The 25,462-nt window shown below is 34.8% G+C and overlaps 1 protein-coding gene across 5 annotated transcripts in view; it reads left to right on the top strand.

Annotated features, from left to right (window-relative positions):
- The window catches only part of LOC125645866 (mucin-4-like), a 78,606-nt gene that overhangs the window by 9,381 nt on the left and 43,763 nt on the right, over nucleotides 1-25,462 (top strand). For 4 of the 5 annotated variants that reach the window (XM_048871746.2, XM_048871749.2, XM_048871747.2 and 1 more), the window contains exons 2-5: nucleotides 11,433-11,674; nucleotides 22,226-22,407; nucleotides 22,513-22,619; nucleotides 23,243-23,517. In XM_048871746.2, the coding sequence (XP_048727703.2) occupies nucleotides 11,433-11,674; nucleotides 22,226-22,407; nucleotides 22,513-22,619; nucleotides 23,243-23,517 (806 nt within the window). Of the gene's footprint in view, nucleotides 1-8,601; nucleotides 11,338-11,432; nucleotides 11,675-22,225; nucleotides 22,408-22,512; nucleotides 22,620-23,242; nucleotides 23,518-25,462 lie in introns of those variants that run through there. The other variant, XM_048871751.2, reaches the window with a different exon arrangement.

The following is a 25,462-nucleotide window of genomic DNA, read 5'->3' on the forward strand; positions in this document are numbered from 1 at the left end:
CATGCTATCGGTACCATAATACAGTATTCTTGGATTATATAGAACGGTAATGTCGAATTTTCCTTTACATTTAAATTCCTGATGATTAAAACTTTTTCACAAGTAATAAAAAAGAGTTAACATCATTAATCTACAGGTACATGTGTCTATCGGATTTGTATTCTGCGGACCTTCCATTTTTATGTTACATTGCGCGGGAAAAATCACTGTCCTCGTAAGGACATGTGATAAATTTTCTACAGTCATATTTAATGCATATCTAGCTTTGGGTACCTTAAAATTAAAATTAAAAACAGCATGCGATTCCATTTCACGTGTTTGCTTCCTTTTATATGAAATAAAAAGTGAAGATAACGAACAGTGATCAATCTCCTAACTCCTATGAGGAATACAAAATAAAGAATTGGGCAAACACGGACCCCTGAATATACCAGAGGTGGGACAAGGTGCCTTGGAGGAGTAAGCATCCGTTGTGGACCGGTCACACATAAAAAGTGTTCACTTAACATACCACTATGTCACGAAAAAAATGGGAGTAGGGTGTTAAAATACTAGACGTTTACTTTGCCAAGCCCGATTTTCTTAAATCGTGAAATACTAGTACTCTAGCAATTTTATTAGCATTTCTTTCTATTTCAAAGTTCCAATCAAAGGAATGGAAGTAAGAATATACTTCACAAAGAAGAATACTTGCGTAATTTTGAATGAAATGATACGATTAATCTATATTTCATTCATTAACAACTTTCATTGTATGAAGATAGTCATAAGCATGAATTCGACGATTATTTTATTTGAAAATTGAATACTTTGTATTTCAAAATACACTTTCAAAACACACTATCCCGACTCCTTAAATTAACCAGTATTTATTCATTGAATATTTCATCCTTCTACAAATTAACCAATAAAATTTCCAAACGTTACTTCCAGAAAATGAAAAGCTTAAAAAATCTATAAATTCTAAGTAATTTGAATTACTATGATATAAATTTTATAATTGATTAACCATTTCTTTTTAACCTCTACTTGCATAGTAGATACATGTAATAGATGTGGAGCTAGCACTCTAATCTTTTCTTCTTCTTTTCAAGATAATGTAAACGTGTAAATGTGATATTGTGGTCTATATTGAGGAGGCGCACAGAAACGGTAGCTATATATTGATCCAGTCGTCCTACTTATTAATCAGTTTCATAGAGGTCAACTACGGGTCGATTTGGCGCGTCGTTGCCCGAAAATAATCAAAGTACAGAATGTACTCTTAAAAATTAAACTTTTGCAAAGATTCGTAAAAAAAAAAAATACATGTAATTACTGTATATATATCAAAGTAATGTTGCTTTTAAAAAATTATATTGATTTATTTTCATTAAATTTGCACAGTTAACATTGGTTCAATTAATTCATATATTCATTTATTTACGATATGCAGCCACCCTGGTTCAATCATTTTTTTTTTTATTCATCTACTGCGTGGACCTCAAAATATATAAGCGAGATTATACCTGATAAAATGGGGAGGGGGGGGGGGGGGGTCAACTTGCGCTTGTACAAGATCCACCGGAACCAATCGCTCGACCTTTTCCGTTAACGTAGTACTCTACATCGTCATAATGGCTGACTTCCTTTAAAACATGGATGAAAAAATCGATATCAGCAATATTTGACTTTTCCTTTTCCATTTAAATATCTAGCCGAGTAGCTCAGTAGGTAAGAATACCGACTGCTTAACTGTAGGTCGCAGGTTCGAGTCCAGCAGGGGTTTTAATTTTGTTTTTCCAGATTACCTTCTACTAAAACTGTATTTTTTTTGAGAAAATAAAGTAAATTTGAAAATTTTCAACTTCAAAATATTGTTGTACATATCCTCCACTTTTCATCTACGTCAAATTTCTCTGGTGTAGCATACCTCCTAAAGTCGTTAAAAAAAACTAGATCTTGACAGAAAAGATCAAGTGATCTTCCGATTGTACCTAAAACATCTATTTATAGATTGGAACCAAACAGGACAGCACGTGACGAAATGCACGGGGGGAGTCAAGTTGCGTATGCACAAGTACATGTTTATCGAAATCATCCATTTTTAGATAAGATAATTTTTAAAAATGTATTCTATATGGTTTGTGAGAAACGGGTTTTAGTGTTCTTGATAATAAACGATTAACACTATAGAGTCTAATTCATTCATTTATGCATATTAGTAGTTATATGACAACAAAGTCACCTCAAAAAGCTGAAATAAAGTTTTACCAAGCTTTTGAAATGAAAAACGACACTCAAGACTGAGCATAAAATTTATATTTGGTTGCAAGATATATATTATTGGATTAAGGTAGTTTGCTCCCAGATATATATTATTGGATTAAGGTAGTTGGTTGCCAGATTTATATTACTGGATGAAGGTAGTTTGTTGCCAGATTTATATTTCTGGATTAAGGTAGTTGGTTGCCAGATTTATACTACTGGAATAAGGTAGTTGGTTGCCAAATTTATATTACTGGATGAAGGTAGTTTGTTGCCAGATTTATATTACTAGATTAAGGTAGTTTGTTGCCAGATTTATATTACTGGATTAAGGTAGTTTGTTGCCAGATTTACATATGTATATCATTGAATTAAGGGATGAAATATAAACGGTATTATCTAGACCCAAGGGTGTCCCTTGTTTAAATTGAACTTTCAGGTCCAGATAAAATACAAGGATGACACTTAATTCTGAGGTAAAAACTGCAAATATTTCATATCCATTAGGCCTATATACATCAGTAAAGTGCTAGTGTATAATGAAATATTTGCATGTTTGAAGATTTAAAAAAAAACAGTTTCAAAATACTTTTTTTTTCAACTTAGAATATTAAGTTCTGTTATAAACACATGCCTATGGGTCCATATATTACAGTTCCCCTTTAAAGGACAGCAACTTATTCACTACATGTATATATGCTGAGACTTAGGCGTGTTATGGGATAAGTCTTAACCTGCAAACCTCTTAATCGATCAGCAATGAATTCGTTCATAGCAGTGCCCAGCATTCAATGCTTATTTACAAAATCTTGTGGATATATCTTTTTCTGTCATTTTGTAAAACAAAGATATCTATTTATATAGTGCTCATAATTTCAAATACTTCGGTATGCTCGCTTTGTTTTAAATCTTAATTTTTGAGTATAAGATTATATTGTTTGAAGACCTTTTTCTGGTATATACGCTAGAGTGTGTAAAGAAGCCCACATCAAATGATTACGCTTTAAAGAGGTTCGCCCCTGAAATTTGGAGTAATGTCAATTTTTTGGGAAGTGTATTCTTTATTTCTACATTGAAGGAGAATTAGGAAATTAAAAAGAAAAACTGGGGTTTAAAACAAGTTCAGATTGTACAACTTTGTTAATAAGTTAATGGTTATGATATTTAATCAAACATGACTTCAAGAATTGGACTGTTATTTTTTTTTATTTTTTTTTGTATTGCGCACTTTTGTTTTACATTATGACATCACATTTTGCTTTCCGTGGCTGCTCCTTTAATCGCTACTTATCCAAAGATTTAAATGGGAGATTTAAGATATAAATGAAAATTGCACACATCAAAAATAAGTATCAAAAATGTAAATATAAGCAATGAATTGTTATTTTCGAAAGATGTAATCTCATATCTACATCGGTGCAAGCAAACAAATTTTATTAACGCGCCTTATTCAATTTGAATGTACACACCGTTGCAGTTATCAGTGGCGGATTTAAGGGGGGCGCAGCCGGCGTCCCCCTCCTCCTAAAATTTTCAAATTTAAGGTAAATCCTGGTATCTTGTTTAGAAAAATGTACTAAACGATAAAAGAAGCAATAATTTCTTCCACTCCCGGAGAAATAAATAACAAAATCTTTTAATTTCTTGAAATACTTTATTGGAAGAACTTATTTTTTTTCCAAAATCCTTTAAAATTTGCGTCATTTTTATTACTTTCACCTTATAAAAAATGATAGAAAATAGTACAAATGACTAAATAGGAGACACATTTCAAGTTCTATAAACCTGTAAAATCAGGAAACTTCCGGGGGACTTCGCCCCCTGGGCCCCCACCAGGGCATCGCCCTGGACCCACTGGGGGCCTCAAGGCGGCCCCCGACCCCTGCCTCATAAAGTGCCCCCCCCCCCGTAATCACAATTCCTGGATCCGCCCCTGTTTATAATAATAATAAAATAATCATACCATATTTATATAGTATCCTTTTCATATATACACTATGTACGCTCAAAGGTGCTTTACAATGCATATATACCTTGCAACAGAATGTTATACACATAATACATAGAAAATAAATAAAACATTGAAAAACAATGATAAAAAGGCGTTATCACATGTAAACAGTCCGTAGCTGTACTTATCCTGATTGTACATATAAAACATGAAAACACAAGATACCATAAATATGCTAGATAAGAATAAACATGAGACTACATCTTTCAAAAAATTAATAATTCATTGCTTAAATAAACACAATTACCTACATACATATACACAGTTATATACCTCTGACGGTCCATATGAAACAATTTCAAATAAACGGTAAAGAGGGGGATTAGGGGGAACCCCCCTACTGATCTATCTAATTGATGTTTAAATTGCATGTGAAAATATAAGCTACTTATAATTTTGTACTTTCAACTGAAGCTGGAAGAAATGGATTGTTAATAAAGAATAAGGTGTAAGATCTCTGTATTGTTATGAAAGAGCGTAACAGAGCAATCAATTTAAATCAGTGCCGCCACAACTATTGTTGCACACGATAAAACACGAAAAATGATCGTACCTGTAAAATCAAAGGAAACTCCTCCTCCCTGGAGCGTGATCGAGGCGTGTCTTTTTATTGCACTTTATTTGTTTAAAATTCCTTACGTAATTTTAAACCTGTCTTATTGTTTAAGACATACGCGACATTTCTCAATGATACTAAATGTTTGCACAATTTTCCGTGTCAATTCAGGTCCACACTATCGTGTTCTTACAGAAAACTCGGTGTATTTACCCGGTCTGTTTTAGAGTTACCAGTTCTTTCTATAGTTCCTGGTTGTGGCTAGTAATTGTGTAAAATCAACTCTTTTGAAGTTGTATGGACATTAAGTAAATAATTTTAGCTAAGAAGGTGAGATAAATCATTGAATAAATCGGAAATCAAACCTGGAAACCTTGTATTACTAATTAAATTATCTAACCAATCAGCTAATCAGGCCCCAAGACCATAAACTGAGAATAGACTTAAGTCTAAATTTCAAATCCAGCTAACTTTTGATATAATTTCCATAAAAAAATAAAATTTTCAGTATATGTTTGCATCTTAACTTTTTATAAACCTGCAGTTGTTTTTAAACATGTATGCTAGATAAATCTTAAGATATAAGTAATCAAAATTTTTACTTAAGTCTATTCTCAGTTTATGGTCTTGGGGCCAGGTCTACACACAAAATATAGTAATATAATTACAATATATAAATCAAACCTATTTCTGAAATCATACAAGAACTCTTTATATCGAAGAGATAAAAAAAAAATAGTTTAGAAAAAATGGCAGAAACGTTGCGTGTGACCGTAAAGAAAAAAATCTGTTAATAGTATAAGTAAAGCTTTTTTTTTTTATAAAAAAAGAAAAGAAAAAAACAAACAAACAAAAAAACACTTGCCGTCTTTAGCAACAGAACTTTAATTATCTCTTTACTGTCATTATTGACATGTGCTGGCATGGATATCCTTACAAAAGCAGTATCCTGCGTTCGATTGTATAAGATTTTCTTCACAAGTATGATCTTGAATATGAATGGTATTATTGGTGCAATGGTATGAACATGTTTTATTATTTGCTGACCCCACTCCCCGGGCTCTTTTGTGTTTGTGAACCTCTTTTTTCGTCATTTGTTTCCTTTAATAAATGACATTCTTCGCTCTTGCACAGTGTTGCTGTGCTTTGGTCTATTTTAAGCAAAAACAAACTTCGGTGAGCTGTTCTCTGTACGGATAACAGTATGCGACATAAATGGTATTTGTACTTATCAAACATCATTGTTCCCCATATCAACACCGATTAAAGCCTCTATATTATAACAAAGGAAGGGAGATTTTGTGTGTGTTTAATGAAATATTCTTTAAGACTATTGGTGAAACAAAGCAAACTGCTACATGTACATGTAGGTTTGAATTGAAAATTATTCTTGCACAAGTAGTACAACTGTGTAAGAAATTGAGTAAAACTCCTTATGATTCAAGGTTATTTCAAACGTTGATTTAAATCATGATGAAATGTCATATTACAATATTCAAATCAAAATACCACCATCATCTTTGATTTAAACGTTAGACATAAATAACTGCACTTCTTCGAGTCCTTCGAGCGCATAATTTAGATTTGTTGACCTAAATCGTAATAACAGAGAGACGCTGTTAAAAAACAAGTGAACTTCATTTTGTGGATAGGTCTTATTATCCTATGTACTTCTTAGTTTTATGTGACTACAAAACTTTTTGTAGTGATTAGCTCCACCAACTAAAAAAATCCCAAACCAAAGAACAACGGGTGTTTCTGTTTTTATGCGAAAAAATGCGATAATTTCTCTGAATAATAATTATATCATACAAAATGAAAATTCCTTGTGTGTCAATTTCATTAATTGACATTTTATTTTGTTCGTTTTGTCATTTCTTAAAGATTGTGAATCTTGTTAATTCGTACGTAGATTAGATCAAAGAAAACGTATCTCCCTTGGGCAGATCGGCATTATAACCAACGAAAATTAAGAAAAATTTCACAATTTGCATTTTCTACCAATCACAACAGAGAGGAAGTGCACAGTCCGAAGATTCACAAATCACTTCAACTATGTATACCGCATTCCAAGGAAGACGGACAACAACTATTACCCCGTGATGTGACCATTACTTCAAAACCAGTTAATAGATTCATATTATACCACGGTTAATGTAGAGTTTTGTCGTAAACCATGATTATGTATGGCTGTGTCGTATAAAGTGTAAAATGGCAACATTTTTCTGTCATCCAGATATTTTTCTCAACGTAAATGTCCCGTTAAGGATGGATCATTGTTAACATTCAGAAAAAGCAGAAGATAAGCGCAAGATGTGTTATTTCAATTATGGAACACATCGGTTATGATACCACATCACTCTTGAATTGTATCATAGGGAACTAAATTTTCAGCGGAATCAACAGCGTTGTAAAATGTCAATTTATTCCCTCATTTGGAGAAATTCAAAATCTCGAACAGAATCACAAAAAACTCAAAACAAACAAACGCTATGTGAACATGCCAACATGCATGTATTTCACTGGAATTTCCAGTTCTATCTTCACTTGTAGAAATTCTGTGTTGTAATTGTAATTGTTGTTCGGTGTGATCTTCATACCTGTACACGTACATGCAGGATGGTCACGATACTCTGTTGCGTCACATTTTCTCTCCAGGTACTATGTTGTGTCAAATGAAATTCTAAAGAGGGTACCTCATTTTCTCTCAAGATTCTCTGTTTCGTCATCAAAAATTAAAAAGACTTCATAAAAGGGTATCTCATCTTCTCACAAGATTCCCTAATTCGTCTCAAGAAAACTCTCAGGAGTGTAATACCATGATCTCATTTCTTCTTCGTTATACTGTAGCAGTTATTCGATTAAATCACTTTCAAAATTCCGTTACCTTCACATGTTCATGATTCACAATTGTTTATAGAGAGTATTTCATTTTTTCAAACCCCCCTCTTTTCATTTTTCCAATTACTCATTGGTATCTCATGTTTTTGTATTTAAAAAAAGAAAAAAAGAATTCTCGTGTTTGTCATTAACGAACTATATACATTTTTTTTTTTACATCTTCAATATAGGCCTACACGTAGTAATAATTTTCAATACCGTTACAATAATTGTTAATCATTTGACCTGCATTTACAATTCTTAATTTTGAGCTGAGGCATTAAGGTGATCAGCAGGTTCTCTAACAAATTTAATATTGTACAGTCGACAGTGGCGGATTTACCCCCTCCCCCTAAAATTTTCAAAATTAAGGTATATCGTGGTCTCTTGTTCAGAAAAATATGAACGATAAAAGAAGCAATAAGAAGAAATAAATGACAAAATCTTTTGATTTATTGAATGACTTTTATTGGGAGAACTTACATTTTTTTCCAAAACCCTTAAAATTTGTGTCATTTTATAAATTTCACCTTATCAAAAATGACAGAAAATAGTAAAAGTGACTACTTAGGAGACATATTTCAAGCCCTATAAAATCTGTAAAATCCAGGAGCTTCCGGGGACTTTGCCCCCTCGGCCCCAACCAGGGCTATGCCCTGGACCCACTGGGGGCCTCAGACCCCTTGTCTCATAAACACCCCTCCCCTAACCGCAAATCCCGGATCCACCCCTGGTCGATTACACAATCTGTAGTACATTTACATTATCAGGGACGGATTCAGGAATTGCAGTTACGGGGGGCGCCACTTTATGAGGCTGAAGGCCGTCATGAGGCCCCCAGTGGGTCCGGGGTGGAGCCCTAGTGGGTGCCAGGGGGCAAAGCCACCTGAAGCTCCTGGATTTTACAGATTTTATAGGGCTTGAAATATGTCTCCTATTTAGTCATTTGTACTATTTTCTATCATTTTTTTATCAGGTGAAATTAATAAAAAGACGCAAATTTTAAGGGGTTTTGGAAAAAATTAAGTTCTCCCAATAAAGTAATTTAAGAAATCAACAGATTTTGTCATTTATTTCTCCGGGAGTGGAAGAAATTATTGGTTCTTTTATCGTTTAGTACATTTTTCTAAACAACATACCACGATTTACCTTAAATTTACCCCCCCCCCCCCCCCCCCCGCTTAAATCCGCCACTGATTAGTAAATCACATTCCCATTTATCTTCAGATTTTGTTCAGTTTTATTTCATGAAATGCACTTCTTTTTCTTTCTTAATTATTATCGTATATGCTAGATGTATATTGCTACCACGAGTAAAATATTTTGTTTTTTTATCTTGAAATCTATAGCTACATGTTTTCTATTTCCTAAACAGTATCCTTAAGTTAACAAACAACTGACACAATGGGATTACGCTACCTATGTCTTGGGAAATCCCCATAAACATTATTTAGCTTCACTTTCTAAATATATACATGTACTTGTTAACCTTTACTCTGTTTATTAGTTTTCGTTGATACTTAAAATGTAACAAAGAGAATGGGATTTCATCTATCCCAAGCCCTACCTATGCCGTCTAAATCCGGGGATTCACCTGAATCATTCATTATCGTCACTGTCTGAATATTGACGTCTTTACCTTTAATCGATCTGTTGGTCTTCGTTGATTATACTGTTGCAACTTTTCACTCATGTTGCATGCATCTTACATTCAACCCGCGTTATCATCGTTTGTAAATATTGTATTTCGTCCACTTAAATAATTTTATTTCGAACAATTTTGAATATTAGATGAAAGTCACACTATAAAACGTTGAGTGGTGTGTGAATTGACACCGAATCGAATTTTGATAACCGATTCCCTGCGTAAATATTATGCACCCCATTTGTTTACTTTGAGTTATTTTTATTTTGGCCGATAGAGATGACTTCTGTCAACTCGGACTATCCCTATTATGCGCTAGCTCATGTGCTGCACACTTAATAAGAGTAAACAATTATATCGTTCTACGTGAATTCAAGCTTAATAGGCTCAATCCATGCATCTATAAGTTTTTGACTTAAAACATCAATTTGAAAAAAAAAAGCGATGAAGAGAAGCAGACCTGCAATTAAGATTAAGAAGCATGACATTTTTATTTTCTTCTTTTTCGGTAATGGCAAACTAGAAAAATTCCCCTATCTACAAAGAATTAACATGTTTATCCTTAAGCAGGGACGGTCTCATATTACCAAACTTCTCTGGTCTTTAAATATTTTCTTTCAACAATAAACCTCAATTCATTTATGTAAAACTTAATATTTTGGAATGTCAGTGGAAGATGAATAACATGTTTGTTATTGAGAGATTATGTATTTGTGCGTAACGTTACTAATTTCCGTAGAGTCAGTAATTTGACCTACATCTGACTAATACACAACTTTGTTACACATAAAACCCTGTTACATGCACAGTACAAACCTAACGTGGATCAATTAAATGTATCATTTTTCTGTTTCAAAGAGGATACTTTTCATCGATGAATTAATTTCAAGACCATATCACTTTTGCACTCGGTTTGTACAAACATAAGGCTTGATAATTTAACATTTTAGTTTCTGAGAGGGTAAACTACTGAAAAAAGCATAACATCACAGAGAGATTGACAATATCATATTAATAGATCTATTTCAATACGAACAGCAATGTCATTTTGCAATAAGTTAAGTCATTAAAAATTCAATGTTGTGCGGAAAAAAAACCCCAACATTTTTCAACGTCTTATGGCTTTCAGAAAATAGCCCTATTCCGAGAAATCAAAGCGCAGGGCTTTCAGAAAACAGGATAGTCCTGTTTCTGGTATTTAAAGCGAAACTTCTAAACCACACCGCTGTGTTTATTGCTTCTCTGGCGACTTACTACCGGGCAAAATAGGTCGGGCAATACGAGAACAATGACACCGTTTCCGATGAGCAGGCCAAGCGAATGATTGATTGATTGAATATTGTTTAACGTCCCTCTCGAGAATATCTCACTCATATGGAGACGTCACCACTGCCTGTTAAGGGCTGCAAAATTTCGGCCTATGCTCGGCACTTGTGGCCTTTGAGCAGGGAGGGATCTTTACCGTGCCACACCTGCTGTGACACGGGACCTCGGTTTTTGCTGTCTCATCCGAAGGATCGCCCCATTTGATTGCCTTCTACGACAAGCAAGGGGTACTAAGGACCTAGTCAAGCGAATGCAATAACAGCATGCCTGATAGGTGGATCAAAAGAATGCAATACCAGTGGTCCCGATAAACTGGTAAAACGAATGCAATAACAGCGGGCCCAATGAACAGGTTAAACGAATGCAATAACAGCGGTCCCAATAAGCGAGTCGAATGAGTGCAATAACAGTGGTCCCGATACACAGGCCATGTGAGTGCAATAACTGCGGTTACGATAGGCGAGGTCAATTGAGTGCAGTGAAAGTGGCCCAAATGAGCGCAACAACAGTAGTTCCGATGTATAAGTCGAATGAATGCAATAAAAGACGGGACTCTTTTATTGCATTCATTAAGCGGTTAAATGAATGCAATAACAGACATCCCGATAAGCGGTTAAATTAGTACAGTACACTTCTACATAGACGAGATAAAATGACCTTTGACCCGTTCATGTAGGTGTGATATACTCCTTGACAAACTGTATCTTGACAAAAAATATAAAAAATCACAATACATATAATCTAAATATTTTCATGTTCTACGCTAGGTTCGTGTTACTCATCGCATGTCATGGAGAAAATCAGCTTTTGATTGTGACCAAGCCTACATTGATAATCGGACCAACAGGACATTTGATAGTATCAGTTGTTACAGCGGATGTAGCAGTACTACTTGGAATAGACCTTCCATCACTTCCGTCTGTACAGACTTCAGTACATCAGAAGATTGGGCGACATACGAGGGAGAATTTACAACCACGTTCCCATTATCGACGTCTTACGTCATAGGGTAAGAGGTCAATAACGCTCATTAATCATATTTATTTTAAAGCACATCACAAGCAAACCAATTGCTATCTGAGATTTATGTTTTACAGCACCCCTTGATAAAAGCTCGTATGTAAACTGTTCCCAAGGTATGGAATTAGAAATTTTGAAACAGATTTGCAAATTTAATCACACACCATGACCAACATGACTATGCATGTATGTTGAACATGGTGGTGTTAAATTCACAACACGTTATTAAAATACGATAGAAACTAAATAATTAAATTTGCTTCACACCTTTAGAATCTATGCACGAAAATGTACTACAGTACCATTACATGACATCGCAGACAGGGAATTACTTAAACCTGTCGGTATACATGTAGCTAAAATTCTTAAAGTGCAAAGACACTGCAACTTCAAATTCTTTTGCAAATATATGTTCATTTGTTGAATTAATCTTTCTCCACTTTATACACAGTAATATAAAAGATTTAACCTGTATATGTTGTATATGCAGTATTTTGTATTTTCTCTGTAATGTATGGCTGTACATTTATGAGACTAAAGCATTGATTAATTGAATGACGGTAGAAATTCCTTTATACGGTCCCACATAGTTTTAGGTTTGGTGTGTTCTTGATCGATAGCCTCGTTCACAAAGTCATGTTTCGCATAATTGATTTGTACTCCGACCCTGTTACGCGCCGCTTCGTACGCTTTCTAATTTACGTCGTTTATCCACTTTTCTGAGTCTGCTTCAATGTACCTTTCTCTCATAGGAAAGTGTTTGTCGATGACTTGGAAGTAGTGACGTTTAAATAAAGCCCACGTATCATTAACATCTTCAAGATTTCAAGTCCAAGTTTATTGCTGCAAGATCAGACAGGAAGGAAAATTCCTCGGCGTGTTTCATGTCTCTATACTTGATGTATATGTGTTTATGTTTTCTTTGTTCAAATTATTTCTTATTGCATGCAAGGTGAAGATAACGAACAGTGATCAATCTCATAACTCCTACAAGCAATACAAAATAGATAGTTGGGCAGACACGGACCCCTGGACACATACACTAAATGGGAATCACTAATTCCAACAGGAATAACACTAGAGTTTTAGTACACGATTTTGTCGCTAACATATATATGATCTTTGAGAGTTTCCGAATGCGATGTTACTCGTGTTGGTTAGTTGATAACTTGATGTAATCCGTTTATTTTCGTCTTTCTAAAACTATCACACAACGACTTTTCCCTTTCTCTAAAACCATCATCAAATACTTTCTTTTTTCTAAACCTATCAGCAAATACATTTTTATAGTAAACTATGGTGAACCATATTTTGCTTTAATAGTACTATAAAATCCGGGCTGTACTATAGAGGTTTACGCTATATTGGATTGTCACTGGATTTACTAGAGTACACTGTACTGACATAATTTAAAGTTTCGGTTTTTTATACAGTAAATAAATGTACGGAAGCGTATTGCTGGCAATTGATGTAATTTTTTGCTATGTCGTACGTACGAGATACTAAGTCGTACGGACGAGATACTAAGTCGTTCGTACGAGATAATAAGTCGTTATTACGAGATAATATGTCGTACGTACGAGATACTAAGTCGTACGAACGACATAATAAGTCGTAATTACGAGATAATAAGTCGTATAAAGGACACATAATTAGTCATACATACGACATAGTAAGTCGTTATAACGAGATAATAAGTTGTATTTACGAGATAATAAATCGTACGAACGACATAATAAGTCATAATAACGAGACACTAAGTTGTAATGACGAGATAATAACTCGTACGAACGAGATACTAACTCGTATGAACGAGATAATAATTTGTACGTACGAAAAACACTAAGTTGTACGAACGACATAATAAGTCGTTATTACGAGATACTAAGTCGTAATAACGAGATACTAAGTCGTAATAACAAGATACTAAGTCGTAATAACGAGATAATAAGTCGTAAAAACGAGATACTAAGTTATTATAACGAGATAAGTGGTACAAACGACATACAGTAATTCGTACGTACGAGATATTTTAAAATATATATGGGTTATATTTAGCATCTTAGAGTTCCAGTTGATCATTCGGAATTCTTAAAAAAATAATTCCTCTCTTAAACTCTTATACATGTACTTTGACAGGGGACCCAGAGGTCGTGGTTTATACAAACTTAATATTTCATGATAGGGTATAATGAAGGCACTGCATGTCTTGTAAATTATGGAACAATTGTTCTTGAGAACCAACCTATTTTTACTGTTCTCTGCACATCTTTCCTTTGACAGAAGTGTGGCACTTCAGTTGAACAAATTAGATTCCACACAACCTACACGTATGAATGTTTTTGTGCTAAAGTTTACAGATGGACAGATAGACATAAATAAATGAACACCAGACAACAGGTGACCCAAAAAGTTTTTAGCTTCAAATGAACTCAAAACTAATGAAGACCTTGTTCCTGTTCAGCAAGACGCATTGATCTAGTTCTTTGATCAACTCCCATGAGTACAATCTGTAATTTGAATTACATGACCTTGACCTAGACACCTTGAAATTCATAATACTCTGTCAGAACTTAAACGTACTTTGTGTCAAGCATATTGTCACATTTTCAGGAATATCTCTTGAGAAAGTTTTATAATCTTGATAAAAACCCATGTGCAAGATCATAAGCAAACCAAGTATAAGCTTGATGTTTTATGTCATTGTAAAAGTTTTCAATCCAAAATATGACTGTAATCAAATTCTAGGACCTTGCCCTTGATAAAAATTAGAATTGGTAAAAAGTTCATAGTAAATCATTAAGTATCATACAAGCTTTTATGAAAAGCAAGAGTTACTACTGCCTCTTGGTTTTATGTCTAAGCACGGTATAAAAATTCCAATGAACATGCTTTCCATCAAGTTTGGAAAAAATACAAATTTTTAAAGCTTTAAATTATAGTCTCAAAAGTATTCAGTTTTCCTTTGGTGATATAGGGAATGAAGGTCAGGACAATGCTAAATTTTTGCTCTGTACTGGTATAGTAAAAAACCCTACTCTTTGAATCTGTAGCTTTTACTAAATGTAAAAGACTAAAGCGTTCATGAGTGTATTTTTTATGTTTATTACCTCGTAAAAACCACTTTTAAAATATCTCGTACGTACGTCTTAGTGTATGTCGTTTGTACCACTTATTATCTCGTTATAATGACTTAGTATCTCGTTTTTACGACTTATTATCTCGTTATTACGACTTAGTATCTCGTTATTACGACATATTATCTCGTTATTACGACTTAGTATCTCGTTATTATGACATATCATCTCGTTATTACGACTTAGTATCTCTTAATTCTGACTTAGTATGTCGTTCGTACGACTTAGTGTTTCTCGTACGTACAAATTATTATCTTGTTCATACGAGTTAGTATCTCGTTCGCACGAGTTATTATCTCGTCATTACAACTTAGTATCTCGTTAATACGACTTATTATGTCGTTTGTACGACTTATTCTCTCGTAAATACAACTTATTATCTCGTTATAACGACTTACTATGTCCTACGTACGACTTAGTATGTGTCCTTTATACGACTTATTATCTTGTAATTACGACTTATTATGTCGTTCGTACGACTTAGTATCTCGTACGTACGACATATTATCTCGTAATAGCGACTTAGTATCTCGTACGTACGACTTAGTATCTCGTCCGTACGACATAGCAAAAAAGTATATCAATTGGCAGTAGTACGCTTCCGTAAACTATACTAGTATTTGATTAAGATATTTTTTAAAGCGTTGATGCATACTCGTTTAAATGCCTGGTCACATATCAGGTTTTGAATTAAACACCTGTACTGCAAGCTCGAATTTTACAAACAATTGACAAAATTTGATGACGTAGCAGTTGACCCTTCTGTTCACGCTTTGTATTAAATAACTCTGAAAAATCCCAAATAACAACACGTCTAGACTTTAAACAATGCTTGTCACTTCGATGATGTGTCCCATTGTTTTATCCATTTCTCATCATTTGTTTGTAAATTACTTTACCTACTTAGCATTTTGATTACGGAAGCCTCACTCCGTGTCACAGGAAATGATAGAAACCTAGTGACTACAGTGTACATAAACTAATCCAAGTCCCGAGTCCTTTATTTCATTGTGCCATGGAGTGATTTTGCATTTAAGAAAACAACTGAATTGACAAATGGATTATCAAAGTTAAAAAAATGTTATGAGATTAAAAAAAAAATTAATTTAGGATATTCAATGTTTTGTTGTTGGTTATAGAATTTATTTCACGAGTGAGACAGAGTTGATTTAATATATTTTTGATGAGTGCGAAGTAGAGTGAAAATATTAAAATGTATTCTCTCACGGGTGAAATAAAAATAAATTCTATAGCCAACAACAAGAACATTGAATTTTCTGTTTATTGCATTTTTTTCCGGTTTTTTCCTTCAGAAATTTAGCTGTCCCTGATTAAACACTGATAAATATAAATCACTTGCACCGCGCAAGGACATACTGTACCGGCGAAGCGAGAAATGTCCATCTTGGTTCTTGCGTATTTTATTGGTGGGTTTTGCAAAAAAATCTTGACAATAGAAGATATGTGTAGGGTGCATATATGTGCATATGTAGGACTAATGTCTACTTCAGCACAAGATCGACTTTTGAGTCGCTCTGACAGAAAGTACTGGAATGTTTAAATCTACGCCAGAAAAAGCTATATAATTTCCAGTTTTTGCATTTCAAAAAGTTTTAAACTACATATAGCTTACCAGAGCATGCAGCTTTGTCGCCAATAAAGTCCAACACAGTAAAATGTAAGCAATTCACAGATATGACGTGACGTCATCTGGTATATTTTGCAAGACATGACGCATTTTATGCTTTGATAGGCGGATCAAGCAATCCCCCCCCCCCCCCCCCCCCCCCGTGAAATTCAAATTATTTTTTGGGAAGGACCTAGGTCATTCAAGAAGAAAAGAAGAAATAGAAAAATAAAAGAATAAAAACATGAAAAAAAATTATTATATACATGTACATAACGTAAAATGAAAGTAATTTTATGTATTGCGGATAAAAATTGTCGGCAAATATTTCTTGTTGTCACATTGTGAAAATAACAACTTTTACTCAATGGATAAATTCCAGTATTTCACTGTTGAAATGTATATTAAATTGTATTTAATTGTTGCCTGTTGATACGAACTGTCACCAAATAAGATCCCAAGTTACCGAAAGTTAACTATATTGCACAGATACCTTTATTCACCCACACCGAAAAACAAATATGCAAGATAGATTCAGCTGAAGGCAAACTGTTTAAAGAAGAATTCTGTCATCCTGATGTTCATAAATTAGATTTTAGATATTGTAAGACCATCAGATTGTAAAGTAAATGTCTTTGATTTGTATTGCTGATGTTGATAGAGAATGTAATCTTCTAAATTCAACATTGTGAATTACAGAAAACTTTGAAGGGAAATTAGCAGGTCTACGTGGACCAAAATTTTATTTCTATTAAATTTCAGTTACCATGGAACAAAACAGACATTTTCTTTATTACAAAAACCACCAATATTGACTTTATGATTTTAGGTTTTTATGATTCCTTACATTCTTGAACACTGCTGATAAGGACAGTTTACATTTTTCTTAGTCTGCCTGACAATTTCATACACATCTATTGGGGTTTTTTTTATGTTTTTTTTTTTTTTTTTGGTTATCGAAGATATTGTATGTCCTTATTTCCTGGCCCTATGACCGCACATATTGCCGTTGTCGATTGATTGTTTTACGTCCCGTCGAGAATTTTTCGCTCGTATTGAGACGTCACCAGCTGTAGGTGAATTCGAAGTTCTACAAATTCAGACCTATATGCTTTGCGCTCAATGCCACAGCAGTGAAACTTCGGCAACGTGTTAACGTCTGTCGCGACACAGGACCTCCGTTGTTAAGGTCATATCCAAAAGAACCGTGATTTCAATTTCAAAATCAGTGTTTGGCGAAGGAGCAATCACTACTTATGTTAGCGCCTTAGGTTTGACGCGGGAACTCACGACCTCCCGATCACGAGGCGAACGCCCTACAACTGAGTAGCATCATGTAACCAGACACTCGGCTGTCTACGCAAATCTCCGATGGAGATTTACGGAGACAGCCGATCGTCTGGTTGCAGGAGACTAACCACTGAGCTACCGCGACCGTGTCGTTGTCGACGATAAGTGCCAACAGATGACATTTACTTTGATAGTATATACATTTGTACATGTATACATATCGTCGCCGAGGTTTTGAGTCGACAATCAAATCGACAAAATGGTGATGACGGCCTCCATTAAAATTGGTAATGGAATCGCACAAGAATTTCGAATTAAAGCTGACCACAATGTTTTCACGGTCGTCCGTGCTGAATCGTACTTTCCTTTAATTTGTGTCATCAAGTGTTTAGTCAGTACAAAAGCCAAATGAGCTAATTTTCGTAACTGGAATCTTTTTCGCGTTATTTTTTGCTTTATAACGTGAAACTTTCGCGAATTAACGCTTAAGTTTTGCGAATAAACGCGAAATTTTTGCGTTATAATGCGAAACTTTTGCGAATGAAAGCGAAACATTTACTTTATAAAGCGTAGATTCTGCTTATAAATACGAATTTATGGATTGAATGAGCTCAATATCAAATGAAGCAGCATAGAATTATTTGTTCATTACATTGAAGGAAGATAACGATAGATTTGTCCAGCTGTACTTTGTAATTTTGTATATGCATATCTCTTGATATAATTTGACTGCTTTAAGAAGATTAAGAAGATCATCTTATTATTCTTTTATTCTCTTGTACAAATCTTGTGTTATTAATTGCCACATGGGATAGGTCTCTCTAAACAATAGAATATGTTAAAACCAAACCAAAAGCATATACAATTGCAAACTTGAAAAACAGTTAGTTACAAAGGTTTCTGTGAGACTTCTATGTTTTTTCTTCTAAAGAAACAGATTCATCTATTTATTTTTAAGAACTTAGGTCACCAGGTGCTTTCTAGAGACATTCCGAATTGTTTTTCAGGTTATCAAATGATTCAACGCAAACATAGGTTAAGCATTTTTTACTCCATAATACCATAAATTCAGAGATTTAGTGGTTGGTAATGCGATTAGTAGTTCTTTGAAATTCTGTGACATGTTAAAGCTTGATTTCAATGGATGAAAGTTTATACCCCGTATTAAAAGCTGTTGTTAGCTAAGCAACACTGGTATTAATAAAGTATGACTATGAATTCTACTTTGCATTCAACAAAACTTTAATAGCATACATGTATATGCAAAACTCTGAAATATGCGTGTGTAAATTGTAGGTGTGTATGTAGTTCTTTACTTTAAGGTTACTTGTGAATGCATAAACCCCAGTCTTCCTTCATTGTACTAATCATGGGTTCCTGTTTTATATTTATAACTATATTTATATAGAATATTTCGCGTTATAACGCGAAAATACTCGTATATTCGCGATTTTTTTGTGTTTAGTTAATTCGTGAAAATTACGTGTTTATTTGCGAAAGTTTCTGGTAAAGTTACGCTTTATAACTCGAAAATATTTTCATCTACGAAAATGAGGTCTATGAACTGTAAATATGTGGTCAAGAGCGCTGTAAATTTCCAACCTTGCCAGTTAATGTTTTGCGGTCTTATGTATGCAACGCAGGGCTGTAGCAATAATGGTTCTTTATCATGCCATTGTATACCACGATAAAAAGACCTGCGGTCATACATATGTAAATAATACCCGGAAGACCCGTGTCGTCACTTCTAACGCTAGAGGTTTGGCGAAGGAACGGTTAGTCTGAAGTTTAACGTGGTACTGGGATCAATAAATCGAACCTTGACTTCCGGTTACAACACGAGCGCCATAAAGCTAAGCGACTGTGGAAAGAATGTCGACATGCCTTGAAACCTATTTCAGACGCTGACCGTGAAAACATTTCCAATTCAAGATTTGTGAGGAAAATGGATGGGCCGTTGATCCATTCAATTCATGGTTGGGACAGAGCCAAGAAAAATTTAGAGACAGGGATGACCTTGCAATAATTCACTAGGATGTGTTGTTAATTGGAAAAGTGTACGTTAAAGCGTATCTCGCATCTAAAAGTGATGAGTGTGATGACAAATCTATCAAAATCAAAAAGGGTGACATTTTTGTTGAAATTCTATTCTCATTTATATTGAAGCAGTGTAAAAATTCAGACTTATTAATTTTTGTGTATTGCAAACAGATTTTTCAACAATTTATCTTTTGTATTAATTGCATTAATTGTTTAATCACTTGATTTATGCACTGTTGGGTATTTGAATATCCAACTGAAGGCGGATAGATATTTGAATATTCAATTGATGAACGATTAAAAATATGAATATTTCAATTGTGGGAGGTTGGATACCACCAACATGTTCTTGTTCTTCATATTCTTTCAACTACAGTCCAGCTGGACATGTCATTACTGGTGATGTTGATATAGTTGAAAATGAGGACCTCAAATAACTTATTCTTAAAGGTCCTAAATACAGAGAACCTCGGTCTTTTAATTGGCGACAGAACTTCATCTCTATTATGAGTTCTGTCGAAGATTATGCCAGACGATGGGCTAAATATGAAAAAGAACTTGATACATTATCAGAATGGGTTAAAAGCATAAGCGGGATATTAAAATCCCGCATTAGACACATGAAAACAAAAGTACGTACCATTTATCCTTCTGTGTTTAGTAAACCAGAAGTGATAAAAGAATTAGATAGGTTACATGAGGAATATGTTTTGGTTCCAGCTGACAAAGCTAGTAACAACATTGTCTTTGTTTGTAAGGCTCATTATTACAACTGTATTTTAAACGAACTTGGCATTAATTCCACTTTTGGTAATCATACTTATACTCCAACTGCCCTTTCAAAAGACGAAATTCTTCAAAACCATGCTTCAGTTTTAGACACATTTAATATTCCAGTCAATGGGTCGAATGAATATGAGTTACCGTACCTATACTGGATTCCTAAACTACATAAAAACCCTTACAAACAAAGATACATTGCTGGATCCAGTAAGTGCTCTACCAAGCCCCTATCTTTGCTCCTCACGAAAATGTTAACAGCTGTGAAGGAGAAACTTCAAACTTACTGTGCGACTACATATGCCAGAAGTGGTGTTAATCAAATGTAGATTCTAAAAAAATTCTAAAGAACTTTTAGTAAACTTGAAATCACAGAATTTTTCCCAAATCAATAGCATTAAAACCTATGACTTTTCAACTCTATACACGACCATTACTCACGATAAATTAAAGACTAGACTTTTTGACATCATAGACAGTTGCTTCTTCAACCAAAACGGAAAACGGAAATATTCATATCTAGTGACCAGTCATTCAAAAACTTACTTTGTTAAACACCACTCTGATTCCACGCACAAGTACTCTGAAGTTGAAATAAAAAATATGCTACAGTTCCTCATTGACAATATCTTCGTGTCTTTGGTGATCAGGTCTTCCAACAGTCTGTTGGAATTCCCATGGGCACGAATTGTGCTCCTTTGTTAGCTGACCTGTTTTTATATTCATATGAAGCAGAATTTATTCAAAAAGTTCTACGTGAGAAGAAAAAATCTCTCGCTGTGACCTTCAATTCGACTTTTAGATATATCGATGACGTTTTGTCTATTAACAATGATAGCTTTCATTCATATGTCGATTTGATATATCCCTGTGAGCTGGAAATAAAGGACACTACAGAGTCGTCCACGTCTGCTTCATACTTAGATATTTTATTGAAAGTAGACATTAACGGCAAACTGACAACTCAACTGTATGACAAATGGGATGATTTCAGCTTCTCCATCGTCAACTTCCCACATTTATGTAGCAATATTCCATTATCACCTGCATATGGTGTTTATATATCTCAACTGATTCGATATGCAAGAGCTTGTTCTGGGTATAGTCAGTTTTTAAATCGAGGTAAGCTACTGACAAACAAGTTGATGGTACAGGGATTTGAACAGTCTCGAATGAAGTCAGCATTTCGCAAATTCTATGGTCGTTATAACGATCTAGTTCGTCAATACAACCTCGCATTGGGTCAAATGCTGTCTGACGTGTTTCATACCGATTGTTAAGCCGTTCTTAGTACACTGATTTTGACTGCGGATAACTCCGTTTACCTGATCAGGATATGGGGCTCACGGCGGGTGTGATCGGTCAACAGGGGATGCTTACTCCTCCTAGGCACCTGATCCCACCTCTGGTGTGTCCAGGGATTCGTGTTTGCCCAACTATCTATTTTGTATTGCTTGTAGGAGTTATGAGATTGATCACTGTTCGTTATCTTCACCTTGTATGTATTTGAATATACAAGTGATGGGCGCTTGGATATTTGAATATTTATGTGATTTTAAAAAAAATTGAATAGGCCACTGGCGGATAATTGAATGTTCACATATCCAATTAGTGGTGACAGAATAGTTAAAAGAGATGCAAACTAATTATAAATCTAATTTTACAGATATTCTTCTTGCTGTTGGATTGGAACTTTGCAAGTGAATCCCAGTAGCTCTTGGTCTATAGTGACGCACATTAATTTGGCCTATCGTTCAGACATAGGACGAGTTAACAAATCACCAGTTACAGCCATGCAGCCCATTGTCCGTCTTCAACGAGGATGCAGTCATACTATCCAGATACCAGGTTGGTCTAAAACCTAGCAGGTACATCCTCAAAACGTTTTCAATATCAATGTAAAATATACAATTGAAAGCGAATCTAATCTGCTTCACTTTTATATCCTGACAGTGGCGGATGACGACGGCGACACTGTGCGGTGCAGATGGGCAACGAACTCTCCTGTCAACGAATGCGCCGGGATATGTCAATCGTTCCCTAACGCTGTGTTAGACGAGGTGTATTTTGTATTATAAACAAAATCAATTAGACTTTTAAGAATTTAAATGTGTATTTCACTAAGCAACAGGGGGTTGACCAATCTGACTGAAGCTAGACCCCTATTTCCGCTTCGATCGTGTAGATAAATGTCTGACTTTAGCCAGATTGGGGGCTAGGATAGATATAAATATCTATATTTTTTTTCTTGTTAAAGATTAGTTGCTTTGTGGAAATAAATCCATACCTCTGTTTCATATGGTTGACGCTGTTTAAATTTAACGAAGAATAATCTTTCAGTGTTGGAGATGAGTTTGAGTTTTGAATGTAGGATTATAGGTTGTAATGGTCGTTATTTTATTATGTCTGTTATTCATCAAAGAAAGGTGAAGGCGTGATGCGGTTCACCCAAAGCCCATTGAAATATACCCTCACGCACTGTGTCCAATGACTTAAGCAGTCGGACTGAGTTCAACTCCCAAATTGCAACTTTTACCCACGATCGATATTTTCTTCTTTAGGACATATTGTTATACTTTATGTTTGTCATATGTTGTATAGATGTAAATATTCTATAGATGTAAACATTGTATAAATCTAATCAAGAGACACATGTTAAAAATGATGTTCTCTGATATTCAAGACGACCTGCACGATCGATTACTCATCCACTACAAACTCCAACGGCTACTATGGAGTAGCAATACAGATTGAAGACTTTGCAACATCGTCATCGACTACTCCGATCAGCAGCATTCCATTACAGTTTCTGGTGGAGATATTCGATTCCAACAGCCCCTGTGCCGCAGCACCGACTTTCATTTCACCAACACCCGCTGATAATGGGTGTTTTGAGGCAGTACAGGGAATAACCTTCAGTATTGAAATCCGCATACGGACAGGAACCAACAATCAACAGTTAGTGGGGCTTTTGATATTACCTATTACTGTTATAGTAAGATCTTCCACCTTTTTTGTGATCTATATGTATCATTTCAGAGAGATGTGTATATATTCAAATGTATTTGTTTGTCTAGAACATACGGCAAAAAAGGAGTTCGAATAAATTGCTTCAATATGACTTCTACATTAAATTTTTTAGCAGATCTGAGCCACAGGCCCAGGTGACGTTTGTCGTCTCTCGTATGTCTGTATATCTGCCTGTAAGTGTATATGTCTGTCATTAACAGTTCACTTTATCGACTTATTCCACGTGCATATGGTATGTTTACAAATATTTTGAAGAACCACATGACCAGAAATTCCTACCTTCCATAAATACTATAAATTCAGGTTTGTTAAGAATGAAGACCGCCAGGACTAAAGTGAGAACATAGTTAGAAAAAGATGTATGCAATTTTCTAAAATCGACAATGTTACAGATTTTAAAGATAATATGTAATCATCATCGTGTAATGTAGATTTAATTCTTTCCACACCATGTTTAGAGGAATATTTTATCCATCCCATGTTCTCTGGAGCTAGGGAATGTCTACAATGGAGGAATATTCTTTAAGAATCGTCTTCTCAGGAATAAGCGGTTGCGTTAGAAAAGGGCGTTCGCACCGCTTCCTGAGAGTCCCGTGTTTATTCTTGATCCTGGCGCCATGTAAATATAAGACGTTAACTTAGGTAGTGACTGTTTGCCCAGTACCCGGCATTAGAAGTGAAAGGCACGTGTCTTTCGGTTATGACCTTACAAACGGATAAAGAACGCATACTGCTACAGTCATGGGCGTTATGCAAAAGTCAAATTCTGTGGCAAAACCATGCTTCAGTTTTAGACACATTTAATATTCCAGTCAATGGGTCGAATAAATATGAGTTACCTACCTATACTGGATTCCTAAACTACATAAAAACCCTTACAAACAAAGATACATTGCTGGATCCAGTAAGTGCTCTACCAAGCCCTATCTTTGCTCCTCACGAAAATGTTAACAGCTGTGAAGGAGAAACTTCAAACTTACTGTGCGACTACATATGCCAGAAGTGGTGTTAATCAAATGTAGATTCTAAAAAATTCTAAAGAACTTTTAGTAAACTTGAAATCACAGAATTTTTCCCAAATCAATAGCATTAAAACCTATGACTTTTCAACACTATACACGACCATTACTCACGATAAATTAAAGACTAGACTTTTTGACATCATAGACAGTTGCTTCTTCAACCAAAACGGAAAACGGAAATATTCATATCTAGTGACCAGTCATTCAAAAACTTACTTTGTTAAACACCACTCTGATTCCACGCACAAGTACTCTGAAGTTGAAATAAAAAATATGCTACAGTTCCTCATTGACAATATCTTCGTGGTCTTTAGCGATGAGATCTTCCAACAGTCTGTTGGAATTCCCATGGGCACGAATTGTGCTCCTTTGTTAGCTGACCTGTTTTTATATTCATATGAAGCAGAATTTATTCAAAAAGTTCTACGTGAGAAGAAAAAATCTCTCGCTGTGACCTTCAATTCGACTTTTAGATATATCGATGACGTTTTGTCTATTAACAATGATAACTTTCATTCATATGTCGATTTGATATATCCCTGTGAGCTGGAAATAAAGGACACTACAGAGTCGTCCACGTCTGCTTCATACTTAGATATTTTATTGAAAGTAGACATTAACGGCAAACTGACAACTCAACTGTATGACAAACGGGATGATTTCAGCTTCTCCATCGTCAACTTCCCACATTTATGTAGCAATATTCCATTATCACCTGCATATGGTGTTTATATATCTCAACTGATTCGATATGCAAGAGCTTGTTCTGGGTATAGTCAGTTTTTAAATCGAGGTAAGCTACTGACAAACAAGTTGATGGTACAGGGATTTGAACAGTCTCGAATGAAGTC

The sequence above is a fragment of the Ostrea edulis genome, chromosome 6, assembly GCF_947568905.1.
Source record: "Ostrea edulis chromosome 6, xbOstEdul1.1, whole genome shotgun sequence".
NCBI lineage: Eukaryota > Metazoa > Mollusca > Bivalvia > Ostreida > Ostreidae > Ostrea > Ostrea edulis.